At 34.0% G+C, this 17,106-nt stretch overlaps 3 protein-coding genes across 4 annotated transcripts; 2 read left to right on the forward strand and 1 right to left on the reverse strand.

Moving 5' to 3' along the window:
- The first annotated feature begins 1,235 nt into the window (after positions 1-1,235).
- On the forward strand, positions 1,236-12,488 carry LOC117564212 (uncharacterized). Of its 2 annotated transcripts, none has more exons than XM_034242896.2 (4): positions 1,236-1,487; positions 11,687-11,809; positions 11,879-12,015; positions 12,070-12,488. In XM_034242896.2, the coding sequence occupies exons 2-4, from the start codon at positions 11,711-11,713 to the stop codon at positions 12,194-12,196; spliced, it is 363 nt and encodes a 120-aa protein (XP_034098787.1). In that variant the 5' UTR covers positions 1,236-1,487; positions 11,687-11,710; the 3' UTR covers positions 12,197-12,488. The 2 variants fall into 2 exon arrangements, with proteins under 2 accessions (XP_034098787.1, XP_034098788.1); XM_034242897.2 differs by having other exon boundaries at positions 12,076-12,488.
- Positions 8,065-9,273, forward strand: LOC117564984 (putative gustatory receptor 59b). Its single transcript, XM_034243929.1, has 2 exons — positions 8,065-9,060; positions 9,118-9,273. Exons 1-2 carry the CDS (start codon positions 8,065-8,067, stop codon positions 9,271-9,273), a joined length of 1,152 nt encoding a protein of 383 aa, XP_034099820.1.
- A 706-nt stretch (positions 12,489-13,194) lies between the features above and the next one.
- On the reverse strand, positions 13,195-13,656 carry LOC117565390 (uncharacterized). The gene has a single exon (XM_034244470.2). It carries the CDS (start codon positions 13,593-13,595, stop codon positions 13,401-13,403), a length of 195 nt encoding a protein of 64 aa, XP_034100361.1. The 5' UTR covers positions 13,596-13,656; the 3' UTR covers positions 13,195-13,400.
- Positions 13,657-17,106: the final 3,450 nt, after the last annotated feature.

A 17,106-nucleotide genomic window follows, 5' to 3' on the forward strand; every position in this document is an offset into this window, starting at 1 on the left:
ATTTTGAATGTAGTACTCTATATTAATATACCACACATAGCCTTTGGTATATATATTTTTTTTAGTATTTTTGTGGTATGAGATTTGGCATATTTTAAGATAATAATACTGTTTGGTTTTCAAAATGAGTATCGGGTAACCTGAAGTCGAGCACACTTGCCTGTAGCTTTCTTACTTGTTTCACTTCAAAGAGTGTATGAACCTTCAGAAATACTATATGCTCTCTAAATTATATATTGATTTGCAAAGGAAACTTATGAATATCTCAGAACTATTTTTAAGTGCTATAAATCTCTCAGAAAATCATTTTATGTTCGACTTTAAATAGTTGAGAAAGCAGCAACTAAATTACTATGCACAAAGGTGCCAAGCATCAAGCGTATTTTAACCTCAGGTTAACTTAACTTATTGATGGATGCAAAAGTTGCAGTCGAAGAGCAAAGACAAAGTTTTTTGCAGGCAATGCATATCATTATGACGACGCATCAAGTCGATTGAGTTGATCATATTGCGCGTGCAACGCACGTAATTGACTTTATGGTCAACTTGAATTGCCTCTTTGGCAACTAACTGACTGACTGACGAGTTTTATTGGCCAATATGGAAAATTAATGATGCTTGCATTACAGATTTATGTGCGTTTTGTTAATTGATGTTCGAAAATAATCAACGCGTTCGCTTATCGATTCGATTCGAGTTGAGTTGAGTTGAGTTGAGTTGAAGTAAAGTCGCTGCTCGTAAATCAAAGTTTTGGCCGTGGTGACGTCATCAGCGAGCGCCCCACAAAGTATGCAACAAGTTTTGCTAATCAACAGGTGACTTTGCTACTCACCACACACACACACACACATACACATGGAGAGTGCCTCGGTTATCGTGCTGTGCGTGTGGTGAATAATGAAGCTCTTAACCCGCACGTTGCTCATACGCAGCGTTGACAACGACAGCACGACAACAAGTGTTGCAGGCGGGGAAAGCTGGAGGTTGCATCAACATCAACATGTAGCTACTACAACACTCCTAAGCCAAGTTAACGTTTCCTCTTCTCCCCTCCCCTTTGTTCGTTCGCTTCCTTCGCTTCCTGCTGCCGGCAAATCTGCTTCTGCCTCTGCTGTCGTCGTCGTCGTCGACATCGTCGCTGCTGTCGTTGCTGTCGCTGCTATCGTCGTCGTCGTTGCCTGTTTGCTGTTTTGTATATAAAGCCGAGCGTTTGGCATAGCCAACATCGAGTTAACAATTTCACTTCTTGGCGTTCACATCGAGCAACATCGAGCAAACCAAAGCAATCCAGCAACCAAAGCAACAACATCGAGAGGATCCTAAAACGTACTTCGAACATTTGTCGCCGTTTCATTGCTGTTTGCGATTCCATAAATCGAGCAATTAGTTTGTTATAAATCAAAGTTTGGCGCCGCACTTATTGCCAAATTCATCCCAAACGCTATTTGTTTAGCCAAATCTCATTCGATTTCTCCTATCCCAAAGCGGTGAGTATTTCCTCATTTATTGCTCTCATTCTAGCTTAATTTGATTTCATATTTGCCAAACTAATTGATGTATTTGGTAATTAACTGCAAAAGGTGTTGGCTGAATTATTGTCTGTCATTTTTGGTAACAGAAAAAGTCAACAGCTCAATGCAAATGGATTGGAAATGAAATTATTTTGTCAGTTTTATTTGTAGAATAGAATTTTGAAAACAGTTTTGTACTACATCATGGCAAATACTTTTATAAGTTATTTATTTATTAAAATTGCAGTTTAGCAAACATTTTTTATCACAGTTTATACTTTTCATTTGTTTAAAAACTTTTTGTAGCTTAGAAAAGATTTTGGAAAACATTTTTACAGAAAATCCTTTCTTTATTTATTAAACTAGTATTTTAGAAATACTTTGGGAAACATTTTTCAAACACTACAAATATATCTTTTTTTATTTATTATAGTTGTAGTTTAGAAATTAATTTGGAAAGCTCTACATATACTTTTTTTTATTTATTTAAACTGTTGTTTAGCAAACGTTTTGAAAGACAATTTTACAGCACTGCAAACACTTTTTATTTACTTATTTATTTATTATAAATTCCAGAATGTAGTCAGAAAGAAAACACTTTATAGTTGATGAGATATTTGGTTCTTTATGAATTTCTTAAAAAAAAAGTTTTTGAAAACTTCTCGCCAATTTAATAAAAATGGAAAATATTTCATCCAGTTATTATATTGAACACAATTTCAAATTTTAAAATGTTCTTTGACTTTCAACCTTTCAATTTGAATTTAATTTAAAAGTGAACTTTCTGACGTCACAACAATTGTGTTTCTTAAAGGGAAATTCCATTCCAATAATAATTTTTTGCATAATTATTTTATCAAATGAATTTCAATACAACTGAATGTCACACAAAAAAAAGTATGTCAATTAAATTTCGTTGGCATTAATTTGCTTCATAAAATTCATAAACAAGAAATGCGATGCGAAATGGAATTTGATGACAATTTTGTGCTAATTTTAAATTTGAAGCTTTAATCCAGGATTATTTACCTTGCAGTTGTTTTTACAATACAATAATACATAAGCCAATTAATATTTTGAGAAATGATCCGTCAACTAGATTGACATTTAGGTGCGTAGGAAAATCAGTTTGCAAAGCTGTTTACACAATTTTGACAAATGTTTGGCAATTAATCATAAGCATTAACGGTGCTTTTCCTAGCCCAACTCTCTCTCTGTCTGTGTTCAACAACATTTCTCGCTCAAATTGAAATTCATGTTCTACGCAAAACACAAAAAAAAGGGAAACTCCATTTGGGGCTACTCAAACACAAAAGAGAAAAGAAGAAACAAGAACAGGAAAAGTGAGTTGAAAATTCCATCTACAGGTGCCTGTTGCGTGGGTTTGTGTCTTCATTGAAAATAATGTGAATTATTTATGATGTGTAAAAGAAAAGTTCGCATCATTTGTTTTGCCTCGTGCAACGAACCACATGCAAATGCCAAAGTACGAATACAAATACGAATACGACTACGAATACGAATGCGAGTGCTGTGAGTACTCGGTATTCGAGTTCATAGTTTGTGGCTGTGATTTTCTAACACTTAATATCGCAACTCATCTATAAATAATGCTCAGCGAAGCCGCAATCAAATTGCATTTAATATTTATTAACTTCGAGCGGAAAATAAAGTGCGACGTGGGCAACCAAAATAAAAAGTGTTGGAGTAAATGTTTTCAGACCTTTAATTAGTGAAACATTCGGATTACTATTTGTATTTATTAATGCAGTGAATTTTAGCAACACTAGCTACAAATGAAGTTCTATTTACAATATAAAGAATTTTCTTACTTTTGTGTTAGGAAAATTTCAATTACAATTTTTGTATTAGAGATTTTTAAAGATTTAACAGAGTGAAGGATTTAAAATTTTAGTGGGCGATTTAAATATTCTTAATAATTTGCCAAATACAAACATTTTATACTAAAGAATTTGAAATATTTTCTTACTTTCGTGTTAGAAAAATTTCATTTATAAAGATTTTTTTGACTATTAAGATAAAAATACTTCAATTATATTAGAAAATATTATTTACTGTGTTTATATTGTAGTATTCGATTAAAACATTCTTTAAATTCGGTAAATACGGAAATTTTATATTAAAGAATATAAAGAATTTTCGATAAACTCAAATTATGCATTTTATTTTAGAGAATTCTGTGAATTTTCTTACTTTTCTGTTAAAAAACTTCAATTATATATTTTGTATTAGAAAATATAATACAAAATACAATACAAATAATACAAAATACAATACAAATACAATATGAAAGATTTAAAATTTCCGTGCACGCTTAAAATATTCTTTAAATTCAGCAAATGCACAAATAACATTCAATTTACTTCTTATTGTTTTCCTTTATTTAAATAGTATTTCGAGTACAAAGTTGACACAAAAATGTTAAAATAAACTGGGCAAAAATATCGCAAATATATTAACAATATTCCAAATCAAATACAACACAAAATTCAGCTGCATTTTAATGATGTCAGAGCATAGAAAATAAAAGTACGTTAAGAGAAATTTGATCTTTATGTGTATCAAATTTAGAAATCCTTTTTTTTTTGTGCTTCCCCAACAATTTGAAAACTTTTTTCGATTTTAATTGATTGTGCTTGTGCTTTGATGTGTCATTCGCTATCAATGCATTTGCGGTGAACCACAACAAAAACCACAGCAGGCAAAGTAATGCGATATTACTTCAAGTGGAGGAGACGCCTCCCACTCGACTTGAGAGTGCTTAAAGTGATGTGTAGGTTACCCCCCAAAAAGTAGGCAACATTAGCACAAAATATTAACTTACGACGGTAAATTTCTAAAACATTTTTGATGGAAGCAAACCTGTCACAAGGCGCAGCATTTTTTTGGTAATTTAGTCGCGGTTTCAAGTGTCCGTCTGAGACGACCGATAAATCAACACAACACAGAGTGTCAAGGACTTCAGCTTGAAGTTGGGCCAGACCGCAGAACAACTAAATGGAAATTTGAAAAGTGTGAGGGGAAAAGCTGAGCTAAGCTGATTGCCAACGAAGTTCCGTAATTCGCGGCAGGAAAATTGCATTTTTCCAAACATTGCAATTGTTCGTCTGGCATTCGCCAACTCTATCGCTGCCTCCTTTCACTTCGCTCTGCTTTCACTGCTCCCCGCTCTCTCTTGATATTAAATTTCCAATTAACATTGGAGCATTATTTATCAGGCGCAATAAAAGTGTCCTGATTATGTTGGCCCTGCTCTGCTCTGCTCTTCTCTCGCTCTTTGGCTATCTCTCCATCTCTCTCACCCGCTGCTTTCGTATTCCATTTGATCTCTCACTCACAAACTGTCTACACCGTCGTCCACACTGTTTGCTAACGCCCTGAGCGTTCCTTCCCATTCCCACTTCCCACTTCCATACTCCATTCCCTTCTTGCCCCCGTGCGGCACGTTATTAGTTTTATTTATTGCGGCAACGTTAGTCAGTTAGCCGCTGCTGCTGTTGCTGCTGTTGCTTTTTGGCTTAATCTATCTATCAAACATTTTATGGACTGCTTTACTTGTTGTTGCTGCTGCTGTTGGCCTTTTTATTATGCAGCATTATAATTATCTATGCCTCAGGTATTAACGGCCTGATGTGAGAATTTCCTGTCACACATGTTGCTGCTTTTCGGCTGCACTTTTATGGCTGCTTTCTACCAGCTACAAGTGCCCCAAAGTGCTCAGTGATAAAAAGCCATCAGTTGGCTAAAGTAGTTGCCTTTTTTCTGATAATATAAATATTATAATTTGGCATGCTCTGTGAATAAAATACAATTTCAGCAAGTGATTTCAGTTCAGTTTCCATTCATTTCTCTTGGCGCTCAAAAGTATGCTACAAAAATGTGAATTGTATTGTGAAGATTGTGATTTTATTTTAATTTACTTATTTTATTTACTCGAGTGTGTTTGACTGTGAAAGACCCGCTATTCATTTACAATTAAACCATATTCTACCAAATACCGAAATATACCGAGTGTAATATTTGGTATATTGATAGTGAACTATATTCAAAATACAGTAAAAAATTTACCTTAAAAATACTAAAATATACCGATTGCTGTATTTGGTTTATGAATATTGTACTACATGCAAAATATACTATAGAGATCAAAATATACCACAAAAATACTAAAATATACCGCGTGTTATATTTTCAAAATATACCATAGAGTACAGAATATATCGAAAAATACTAAAATATACCACGTAATGTACTTTATTCAAAATATACCATAGAGTACAAAATATACCATATTACCAGCTTAGCAAGTATTCTTTCTATGCCATACAAAAGTATTTCTTAAATTCATTTCAAGAGCGTTTTGATTAAGTAGCTCAAATAATATATTTTAATACCTAATTCCATTTTAATACATTTTTTATATAGAAAACTATAAAGATTTGAAGCAGTTCAACAATTTCTCCTCACTTAATTCGCAACTAAAACACAACTCAATCTCTTGTGCTTGAAATAAGTTTTAATAAATATGCTCAGCATCTGAATGGGACACTGAAATCTGTCTTCGCAATCTGAGAGAGAGAGAGTGAGAGAAAGAGAGACTTGCCAACAATTTTATTTTATGCTTTGCATTTGAATTTAAAAAGAACTTGCCGCTAGCTGATTACCTCGATGCCAATGGCTGGCATTTGAGTGTGCATAAAACGGGTAAATCCTTCCGCAAATTGTGTGGCATACACACACACACACACCTACATACAGAGAGACCTGCCACAGGCTTGCCTCTTGCAGCCAGGCTGCAGTGCCACATGCTCTGCATATCCTGGTCACCTTCGTAAAAAATGCAAAGCCGTAAAAGAAGTGAACAAAAAAAAATAAGATAATTTCCAGTGGCTGTGCCACATCGTGTGGCAGGCGCAACATTTTATGTGCTGCAGCAGCACAGCACAGCTCAGCTCAGCACAAAATAGTCATTAACATTTACGGCTTACGTCATTGAGTTTTGGTTTCGAATTTGTTGGCTCCTGGCGCAGTTTAAGTGCCTCATCTGCCTCTTCATACCTGTTGCATGCGGCACTCGATTTATGAGCTCTGGCTGCTCACATATTCATGATGCCACGCCCACACAGTTGATGTCATTATCTCGCCCATAATTAGATGATTGGCCTGGCCTCCACATGCTTGAATCTCAACTCGAGTCCTGTTTTTCGGCTTCGTGCTTCTAATTAACACTAGCCATAGCTCTAGCTAGTTGTTGTTGTTGTTGTTGGTCCTGTTGCTTTCCCCCGTTGCTGTGTATCCTTTTGATACCACAAAAATTGTCTGCATAATTAATGCGACTGGTCAACATTCTGTGGCATTTGTGCATTTGATTTCCACTTTGATCTTTAGTTGAGCTATTGAATTTCACAACTTTAATTAACCAAGTAGGCGGATGCTCAATTATTTAACAAGTTTTCGGTTATGGTTTTGGTTTTTGAAGCCCTCCATTGAATTAAACGGCAAGTGGAGTATCTATAAGCTGACAGATAACAAATCTAAATAGAAAATTGAGTTCGTTTAGCGACATGGAAGTAAAAGATTTCGTATATAAAATCATTAAATTCCAATAAATAGTAAATGTTAAATTCAAGAAGTAATGAAGCCAATTTTTATTTAAATTAATAGCTTATTCGCTGATTGATTCATTCCTATTAAAGGCAGTCGATTTTAGAAATAAAAGATATACTAAATAAAATACATTAAATAAAGTTCACAAAATTAGAAAGCCAATTAATAGTGCTTAGAAAAGATGAGCTTCAAAATATTGGCAGCCAAATAAATATTCGTAAATTCGCTTCTATATTAAAATTTAAAAAAGATTTACCAAATAAAATACATCAAATGAAATATTAGCAACAAATTTCAAATTCAAGAAATTATTAAATCAATTTTTAGTAAAAACATGTTTTAAAAACGTAGTTAAAAATAATGAATTATTGATTCCTTAATATATCCAAATTAGTAGCAGTCATCCATGGTCAAGGTGAGCAAATTATAAGCAAAAGATATACTAAATAAAATACTAATACTAAATTTCAAATTCAAGAGACTGGGAAGCCAATTTATAGTCATTAAATGAAAGTGTTTGCTTAGTAGAGAAGAACTTCAAAAATTAGCTAAAAATAATTACTTGTTGATTCCTTGACATACACAAATTAATAGCAGTCACACATGGAGCACATTTATCGATTTTTAAGTAATACATATACTAAATAAAATACCTCAAATAAAATACAAATACTAAATATAAAACTCAAGAAATTGGGAAGCCAATTTACAGCCAATAAATGAAAGTGTTTGCTTAGTAAAGAAGAACTTTGCTGATTCGCTGATAAATCGAAATTAAACTCAGTCACCTCGTTGAATATTGATTATTAAGTCCCTAGATACCTAGCTTCGATTATCAATTTGAATAATTGACGACAATTAATTGCCATTTAATTAAGTGAAATGCACGACAAGTTGCCATTTCGATTTGAGTTCAGTTGCTGCAATGTGGCCAGAGGGAAAGGTGCAACGTTTGCTCTACGAGCTCTACGCTTACTTTGCGATATTCATCGGCGTGACAAGCTATCGGTACGACTACAAACGGCGAGTGTACAAGAACAACAAGTGGACACAGTTGGTTGCCAGCTTGGGTAACCTCTTCGTATACGTATTAATCCCATTGGACATTTACTATGTGGTTATGGATAGCTTCGGGCTGGACTCGGCAACGGATTTGGCTGTGCGACTCGATACGTTGGTCAATGATGTCGTTTGTCTGCTGCGTGTGTTGCAACGAGTTCCCAGGGAACGTGCAACGAAGCAACTCTTTCAACAGTTGCAACGAGTGCAACGCATTCATCGCTTTGGCGGAGTAAAGGATACTCAAGTTGAATTGCAAATGGAGCGCATTTATTTGCTTAAAAATATCTTACTCTGGCTGCTGACAATCTCGCTATTGACCTTCATGATGCTCGCCTTCGAGAAGTTCGGCTGGAACGTCAAGAATCCCATTGCAACCCGACTTATTGTGATACTCTACATCTTGGTGATTGATGGCCAAGATATGGCCATCCACATGCATTTCTTGCTCAGCTGGCGCATCTGTCAACTTTATTTGCATCTCAATGCACGTGTGACGCAATTGCTTAAACGTAACGCAGCTACGGTCACACTGGAACTGCAGCATTTGCGCTGGCAACACTGGCAACTCGCACTGCTATTTCAACGTTTGAATGTCGCCTACAACTTCATCTTGCTCAGTTCACGTTTCAGCCTCATTGTCACCGCAGCTGCTTTGGGCTATTACATCAGCATATTTAACTCATTGGGAAATCACAAAAGCATTATGATTACATCCTTTGCTCTCTATGCCATGATCGCATTGGATTGCTATCTGCTCGATTTAATCTACGATCTGACAAAACAATGCCATCGGGAGACAACTTGGCAGCTCAGAGAACACAATTTGGTGAAGAACCCCAACTCTCATCTCTCAAACGGGGTAGTTTTTGCTTTAACAGTTTACATTTCTCTTAAACTCATTCCGCTTTTCTTTCAGTGTGACCAGTTTGCACTGCAAATCGCCTGCTTTCCACTGGAGATCAAGCCTTACGGTCTTTTTCCCAGTGGCAAGGCGACTTGGCTCAGCAACATTGTCTGTATTTTCAGCTGGATGATTGTGCTGCTACAATATCACATGGTTGCAGAGAAATAATGCAAATTTATATAGGAAATTCTAGTTCTAGGTGTCTTCAAATATGATAACGATTCTTTTAATTTTTGAACGGCATTTGCCGATCTAAAATACAACCTAAAAAATGACTATTTTTTTTTTATCATTATTTGTTGAATTCTTAAAGATTTTAAACAAAATTTGCGGAACTAAAATACAGTTTAAACAAGTATTTATTTCTTGTTTTCAGTGTTTGTTAAATTCTTTAAACTTTTAAACAAAATTTGCGGAACTAAAATGCGGGTTAAAATATATTAAATTCTTTATTTCAGTGTTTGTTAAATTCTTTAAACTTTTAAACAAAATTTGCGGAACTAAAATACAGTTTAAAAAAGTATTAATTTATTGGTTTCAGTGTTTGTTAAACTTTAAACTTTTAACCAAACTTTAAGAACCTAAAATACAATCTAAAAATATATTAATTTTGCTATGTTTGTTATGTTGTTTGTTCTCAAAAACGTATTTTAATAATTTTCCAGTGCAAAATGGAATTTAAATTTGTATCCCAAAAACTCCTTTAAATTTTTGCATTCTATGCAAATAAATTATGTATTATGTAAAAACTATTTTAAAGGTTTAATTGCTGATTTTCAAATTTTAAACGATTTATGTTAAGAGAAGAAATATAAATATATTAATTTCATCTTTCCTAACAAATTAATATTTTGAATGAATTACTCAAAAATGTTATTCAAAACTTTCATTCAAACTAAAAAACACAAAACAAAAAACTCTTTCCCTCTGGCTACAAATAATATTTTTAATTCCCTGATAATTCCATAATGTTACAAGTTTAATTACAAGTTCAAACACACAAATGGTTGCCTTTGTGCTGTTCAACGAGAGAGGAGAAGAGGCGTGTAACAAAAAGCGGCTAAAGTGGACATGGAAACTAAAAGCTGAACACTTGTTGCCACAAACGTGACCTGAATGGCATTGTGTAAGCCGTTGCACGTTGACTGTGGCAAGATTCGGATTTTCCCCGAGTCTCGGAAAAGTGCATTTCCGCAATTAAAAGCGGATATGAACTTGAATTCTCTCTTCAACAAAATGGGAGGCACAAAAGTGCGCAGCCTGTTATGTGCAACGTGCCACAAAAAGAGGCAACAATGAGAGTGGACAAAAGTTTAATTGAATTTACGCACGAACGTGATTCAAGATTTCCGATTCCGAGAAGACCTTGAACACAGCTTTTTAGCTATTTTCGGGCTTTCTTTCTCCCTTCTCCTTTCCCTCCCCTTTCCCCTTCCCCATTGCATTGTGTCATTGTGCTGCGATTACGCACATTCGAATTTGCATTTGCAACAGTTGCAACAGCTGTGCGGCATATGGACAAATATTAGTCATGATTAAATGCATAGTCAAGTGCATTTAATGGACGCACATTTAGCTTCACTTCTTTTGTATACCTCTCAAATGGAAATGCACTTAGATTGAAGGTCTGAATAAATCAGTTTACATGAATGAGGCAACAATCTAAACAAAGCGAACTATCGAGAATAAAAGTGTCTAATATAACAAAAGAAATACATGGAATATTATTAAAGATTAGCCCAACTAAAATCCCATTTAAAAAAAGGACAATACATCGATTAAACTATCGAAAGAATAATTTGGATACCTAAATTGTTATAATTAAAATAGTTTAATTTAGAGACTTCTTTGACAGATTTGTACAATTTTGACTAATTAGTTCAACTAGAATACATAAATACTCAAAATAATTCAATTAGTATAAATGTGTCCAGTATAAATGTATCATACTAACTTATTAGCAGCTTTAACCAGCTTTATTTGAAGATTTAAATGAGCTCAAGTAGAATATTTTCTAAAAATATTTTAACTAAAATTAATTAAATGAAACATAAAGGAAATTTCGAATATAACAAATTAATTCGAATGACTTCACTTATTCAACTAAAATAATTTTATTACAATTTAGCAGATGCCAATTGAAATAATTACTTCAATGCTCAACTAAAAACATTTTATTGGGAAGTTAATCTAGAAAGTTAATACTACATTTTTAATATTAATTTTGCATTTATTTCTCGAGAGTTTATTATACATATTCAAAATTAATTTCTCACTTATATACGATTTAATTGACAGCTCTAACTATCTCTTCAGCTACTATTTAGAATTAATATTATATTTGTATTAGTATTTCACTTGTTGATTTTCTACAATTTTCAACTCTTTCCTATCTGCATATATTTTTACTACTTTTACAAAATACATTTCCTAATTTTTTCTGATAATAGATCAACAATTGTTGGTTTTCTGCAGCTCTAACTATTTCTTCTATTTCTTCTATTTCTTTTTCTTAATATTTGTATTAGTATTTCGCTTGTGCATTTTCTACAATTTTTAACTCTTTATCATCTGTTTCTAGTTCCAGCTCAAGCCCAAACTCAACATGATGAAAATGGTGCAGGTTCTTTTGTGCTACGGTTTGTTGTTGACCATGTTCTTTGCCCTGAACGAGGCTCGTCCCTCTGGCAACGAAGCAGCCACCGTAAGCAACCATTATATACTAAACTAAACCATCTGAAACTGATATTATTTATCTCTCTCTTTGCTTCAGGACACTGATGCCCTGGAACAGCAGGATGTGGAGGATGTGCGCAATGCTTATGCTGGCTATGAGATGCCAGCTCAAGCCATTTATCCTAACATTCCCATGGATCGCTTGCAGATGCTCTTCGCCCAGTACAGACCCACGTAAGTTGAGTTAAATACTTTATAAACATTATCAAATTGATTAACTTTTTATAGTTATAGCGCCTATCTCCGCTCTCCTTCCTATGGCAACATGAATGAGCTTTACCGTCTGCCCGAGAGCAAACGTCAAGTGAGATACCGACAGTGCTACTTCAATCCCATCTCCTGCTTTAGGAAGTAAATTCTTTATAACGGAACCCAGCAATAAGCATACAAAAAAACATAAATAAAAAAAAAGAGAAACAACAAAACAAAGTCAGCCCTTGATAAATTAACATTTCAAACATTTCGACAACAACAACAAGAAAAGAACTTAGCATAAATCGATAATGCAAATATCTAGTGAAATTAACTAAAGTTAAGACTCAAACTATATAAATGTCTATTAAACAACAAAAATTGCTTCATTGTAGTTACAACAAAAAAAAAAACCAACTAATAATAATAATGAATAAAGTTTGCACACAATTCAATTTCTGCACATTTTTTCTTTAAATCTCATTTACAAAACTTTTATTTTTGCTTACATATGGTGTGGTAAAATAATATACAGCAAATATTTATAATTATATTAATATTATCTTAAATTATGAAAACAAAAAATAAAACTTGTACGTATATAATTCTTATCGAAAGCAAATCAAAACGAAATGAAATGAAATTTCCTTTTGTAAATTGAATGTTTCAGCTATTGTATTATATATTATATTATTTTATATTATGCATATAATGAAACCGAAAGGACACACGGTATAATAGAGTCAGAGTCAGTCACACACACCTTATAAAATCCTATCGATGTAATATAATAAAGTATTCCTAATGTTATATATATATTACATATATATATTTGAAATAAAATGCACGTAAATGTTTAAAAACAGTAAAACAAAAGTTGAACTTTTCTTGAAAATGTGGGGAACTCTAAAAATTCAGAATTCAGCATAATAAAATTTGTGTTTTTTAAGTTAACAGTAAAATAATAATAAACAAAGAGAATCATTTTAATTTAATATTTTATTTGACTGTTTTAAATTCACAAAAAAAATTGATAGTTTCATAGTTTTGCTTACATCTTAAGTTTATCTTAGATTATACTTGTTTTTATTTTATTTTTATTAAACTTTATATTCCAATATTTATTGTATTTGAAATATGACATTTGACAAAGGTTTTCATTATTGATAGACTGGATTTTTCGATACATTTATAATTATAAAATAATTTTACATAGTTTCACAGTTTTGTCTTAAATTTAAAATTCACATTTTAGCATTATCTTTTAGTTATCACTTAATTATAGAGTTGAGTCCTGAGTACTTTTTTTTGCTAATCACAATTTGCATTGATTTATCGATGAGAAATCAATTTGCATTCCATTCGCTTTACACATTCAAGCGTCTGCGTTCCAGTTGCCTTCCAGTTGATCCCTGGGCATCTTGTTGCATGTGGAGAGCAAGGCGATCGGGTGTGGAGATCTTGTAATCGGCGGAACGACGATAACGCTCCTCGATCTTCAAAGAGGTTGCCATCATAAAGACGGAGAAGACGAGAGCGATTAGATAGCGAACGATAAGCATCTTTCTTTTTTTCTATCTTTCGTTTTTTTAACTCGATTGCAATTGCAATTACTTTGGCCAACGTCTGACGACTGTTTGGCACTCATTAAACAGACCTGGCTTTTATAGCCAGGTGATGGTGTTACCCTCACTTAGGGTAGCCAGGTAGCGAAAGGACAGGATCGCAAAGGAACTGGAAACTTCTTGATTTGTTTTGACTAGAAATTCGTGGATTTAAGGGTATCCGATGTCATAAAAACTTTTGCGCTAATCCATTTGGCAATTTCCACTTCCTGCGCTCGATGCGCTCAATGCTCAATGCAACAAAATTCGAGTTCTTCATGTGATTAGCCAGTCAACTGTGTCTAATAATTGCGAGCATCATCAGTTACAGCGTTGTTGCAACTTCCAAGAAATCGTTGTAAAGTCGAAGCTAGTTTGGTGGCAAGTTCAGAAATCGCGTCCCTTTTCCATCCGTCCCTCTTGTGTCTTTTATGAGGTCTGCGCATTTAACCATTAGACATTTTAATTGTTAATTTTGCAAAAATTTAAATAATGGCTGCGCTGCAGGCCGCGGCTACCTGCATTTATTATCAGCTCGGCCTGCCACATGTTGCAGCCAGCCAGCTTCTCTAAGATCGCACACAGCGAGAAAAATTCGATGACTTAGCAAGAACGGAAGAACTTTTATTGCAGGAAAACATTGCTTAAGTTAAGTCTTGTTTTTGTTAGGTTAATAATTATGAAGTTAATGTATAAAATGAAATTGTATGTATTCTTTTTGGATTTTTTAAAAATTACTATTAAAGGAAACAATAATTATTTAAAAAGGTATAAATATAAATGTAGGAAAAAAGGAAGAAATAAGTAAAGAGGTTATTTTCATGATACATCAAGTTATTAATTTTAAACAAAAGCAAAACAGTGTGTTATTATTCTAAATATATACCAAATTAATATGCCACAAAAATACTAAAATATATCTAGGGCTATATTTAAAAAATTTACATTTAAAGTATACCACAATGTAGATGTTTTAAATTACAGAAAATGAGCTTATGCTTATACTTAAGTAGATTATACTTAACAAGATACTTAAGTATGATAGATTAGAGGAAATTATATTTATTTATTTACATTTTAATTATTATACAAAATAATATAGTAACTAAAAGAAGGGAGTGCTAGCAACTAAGGCCATCGACTCGACAGTTAATTTATATGTTGTTTAATAATTTGTTGATGTCTAATTAGTAGTTTAATTAATTTAATTAGTAGTTTAACATTATTGTGAGTAAGTAAGATAAGAAGAGAGGTGGGTGGCATTTGGCCAAATAGGCGGATCCTCGTGTTAGTAATTTGCGGGCAGGTATCTAAGATGTGTTGCATTGATAAGATTAGAGGAAAACAATGTAAGAAACATAATAAAAGATGTTTTAGTGGAAAAAGTGTTCACAAAAACCGTTTAACTATTTAATAATTGATTTATTAATGTATCGAAAAAATCAATGTAGTATGAGAATTGAACAGAGAGGCATTAGAAATTGTAATTAACCCTTTAATGTCCAAATTTAATTAGAGACCCAAAAAATTTAATGCAGGAAATGATTTTTAGGAGCCCCAAGTAACGTTCTTTGCGATTTTGGACACTCGTAAGTCTTTTTTGGTATGCTCTTACTGCAAAAATAATATAGAGAATCCAATATAAGAAAAAGTCTACAAATGTTATGAGGTTTAACCGAAATCTAAATGGAATTTAAATAGGCAACATTTATCCAATCCAATATAAAAATGCTCTTCAAATATTTTGAATCCTAGCCGACATTTAAATGGTATTTAAAGTGTTTCCTGTTTATCAAATTCTGTTTCTTTTTGAAGAAATCTCAAATTTTTTTTCTCTGTACACTGCTCCCTCTTTGTTCTTCACTTTCCCTGCTCTTCCTCCCCCTCGCTCTTCTCACCAGCTCTACCTCTCTGGCCAAGCAAGTGCCATCAACGTAAAAACAAGTGGCAACAATTTTCTATAAATTGCATTTGTGCAAAATTAAGTTCAATCTTGGCCAGGCGACTGACCAAGGCGGCAACCGGGCAAGTGGCAAGTGGCAAGTGGCAAGCTGGCTGGTTGGTGGCAAGTCCAGTTCAGTGCAGTAGCCGTCGCAGCATCCGTTGCAAGCTGCCCCAACTCTTCTCAGCTGGAGTAGCCAAACTCCATTAACTTTGCAATTGGCCACCATAACTTTTAGCCATCGCCTCGCATCGTTTGCTGAACAGAGACAGAGACAGAGAGAGTGAGAGAGAGAGGAGAGAGAGAGAGAGAGAGAGGGGGCTTGTTAGTTTTTGCGCCAGATCGTTTATAATAATTCGTATGCGAGTCATGTCATGGCCCCTAAAGTGTATCTGCGACTGCGACTGCGACTGCGCGGCAAACACGACGCGCATATCTGTATCTAGAAGAGGAAGAGTTGTTGGCCAGCTCAACGGGGCTGCCTGGGCATCGCGTCTTGGCCATCGTCTTGGCCGTGGCCTGGCTTTGGCCCTGGTCGCTGCCTCTGTCGCTGATCTGGTCAACTATGCAACCGCAGTTGCCTTCCACTCTCCTCCTCCTCCTCCTCCTCATCTGCCTCTGAACTTGCGCCCATTTTTGCGCTGTTCGATTTCTTAGCCAACTCCTTCTTCCTCTTCGTTCGCTCGTTCGTTCGTTCTCTATTGGCAAAAGGAAGTTAGAAAATGCTCTGAATTCATGGCGCTGGCATTTGGCTCCAACTCCAATTCCAACTGCAGCTGATTGCAGATCGCCAGCGAAAGAGAAAGAAAGAATGAAGAAGAGAGACAGAGAAAGAGAGAGAGGGAGTAAGCTGCTTAGACGAATGTCTCCCAACTCTACTTAGTTGCAAGTTGCAAGTTGCCAGTTGCAACAGCAGCCAAGCAGAACTGCACAACTTGCCTCAGCTCAGTAGCTGCCACTGCAACACACAAGATTGCCACAATAATGATATTAGACTGCGGCTCTAAGCACTTATAAGGTGCATAAACTCGGCTGCTGATCAAGTGCTGCAAACGCAGGTCAACAAAATTAAATAAATACTTTAAGAAGGAGTTTTAATGAAGAATTTAGAAATTTTATAATATCGTAAAATGTAATATTCTTAAACAATTATAAGCTTACTGTAAATATATAAATCTGCAGAAGCTTTTAACACTCCATTAATATCTGAAATTCTCAGATACGTTTTAAAACTTTTGGTATAGATATGACAGCTATTATTTTGTTTTAAAAATCTGTATTAATCTTTATTACGAAATGGAAAATTGTAGAACCTTTAGATTATGATCTTCATATATATCATTTTGTTAAATATATTAATAGAAAAATATGATTATTTTAAATATAAATAAATTGTTTATATCTCGATACTGAAAAAAATATATTTATATGTATTTCTTTAATTAACATAATTTAAACAAAAGCAGCATTTAGAATTTATATAATTTTATGTATTTCTTCAGTACACAATCTTTACTTTCTAGTTTC

The sequence above is a fragment of the Drosophila albomicans genome, chromosome 2L (genome assembly GCF_009650485.2).
Source record: "Drosophila albomicans strain 15112-1751.03 chromosome 2L, ASM965048v2, whole genome shotgun sequence".
Classification (NCBI taxonomy): domain Eukaryota; kingdom Metazoa; phylum Arthropoda; class Insecta; order Diptera; family Drosophilidae; genus Drosophila; species Drosophila albomicans.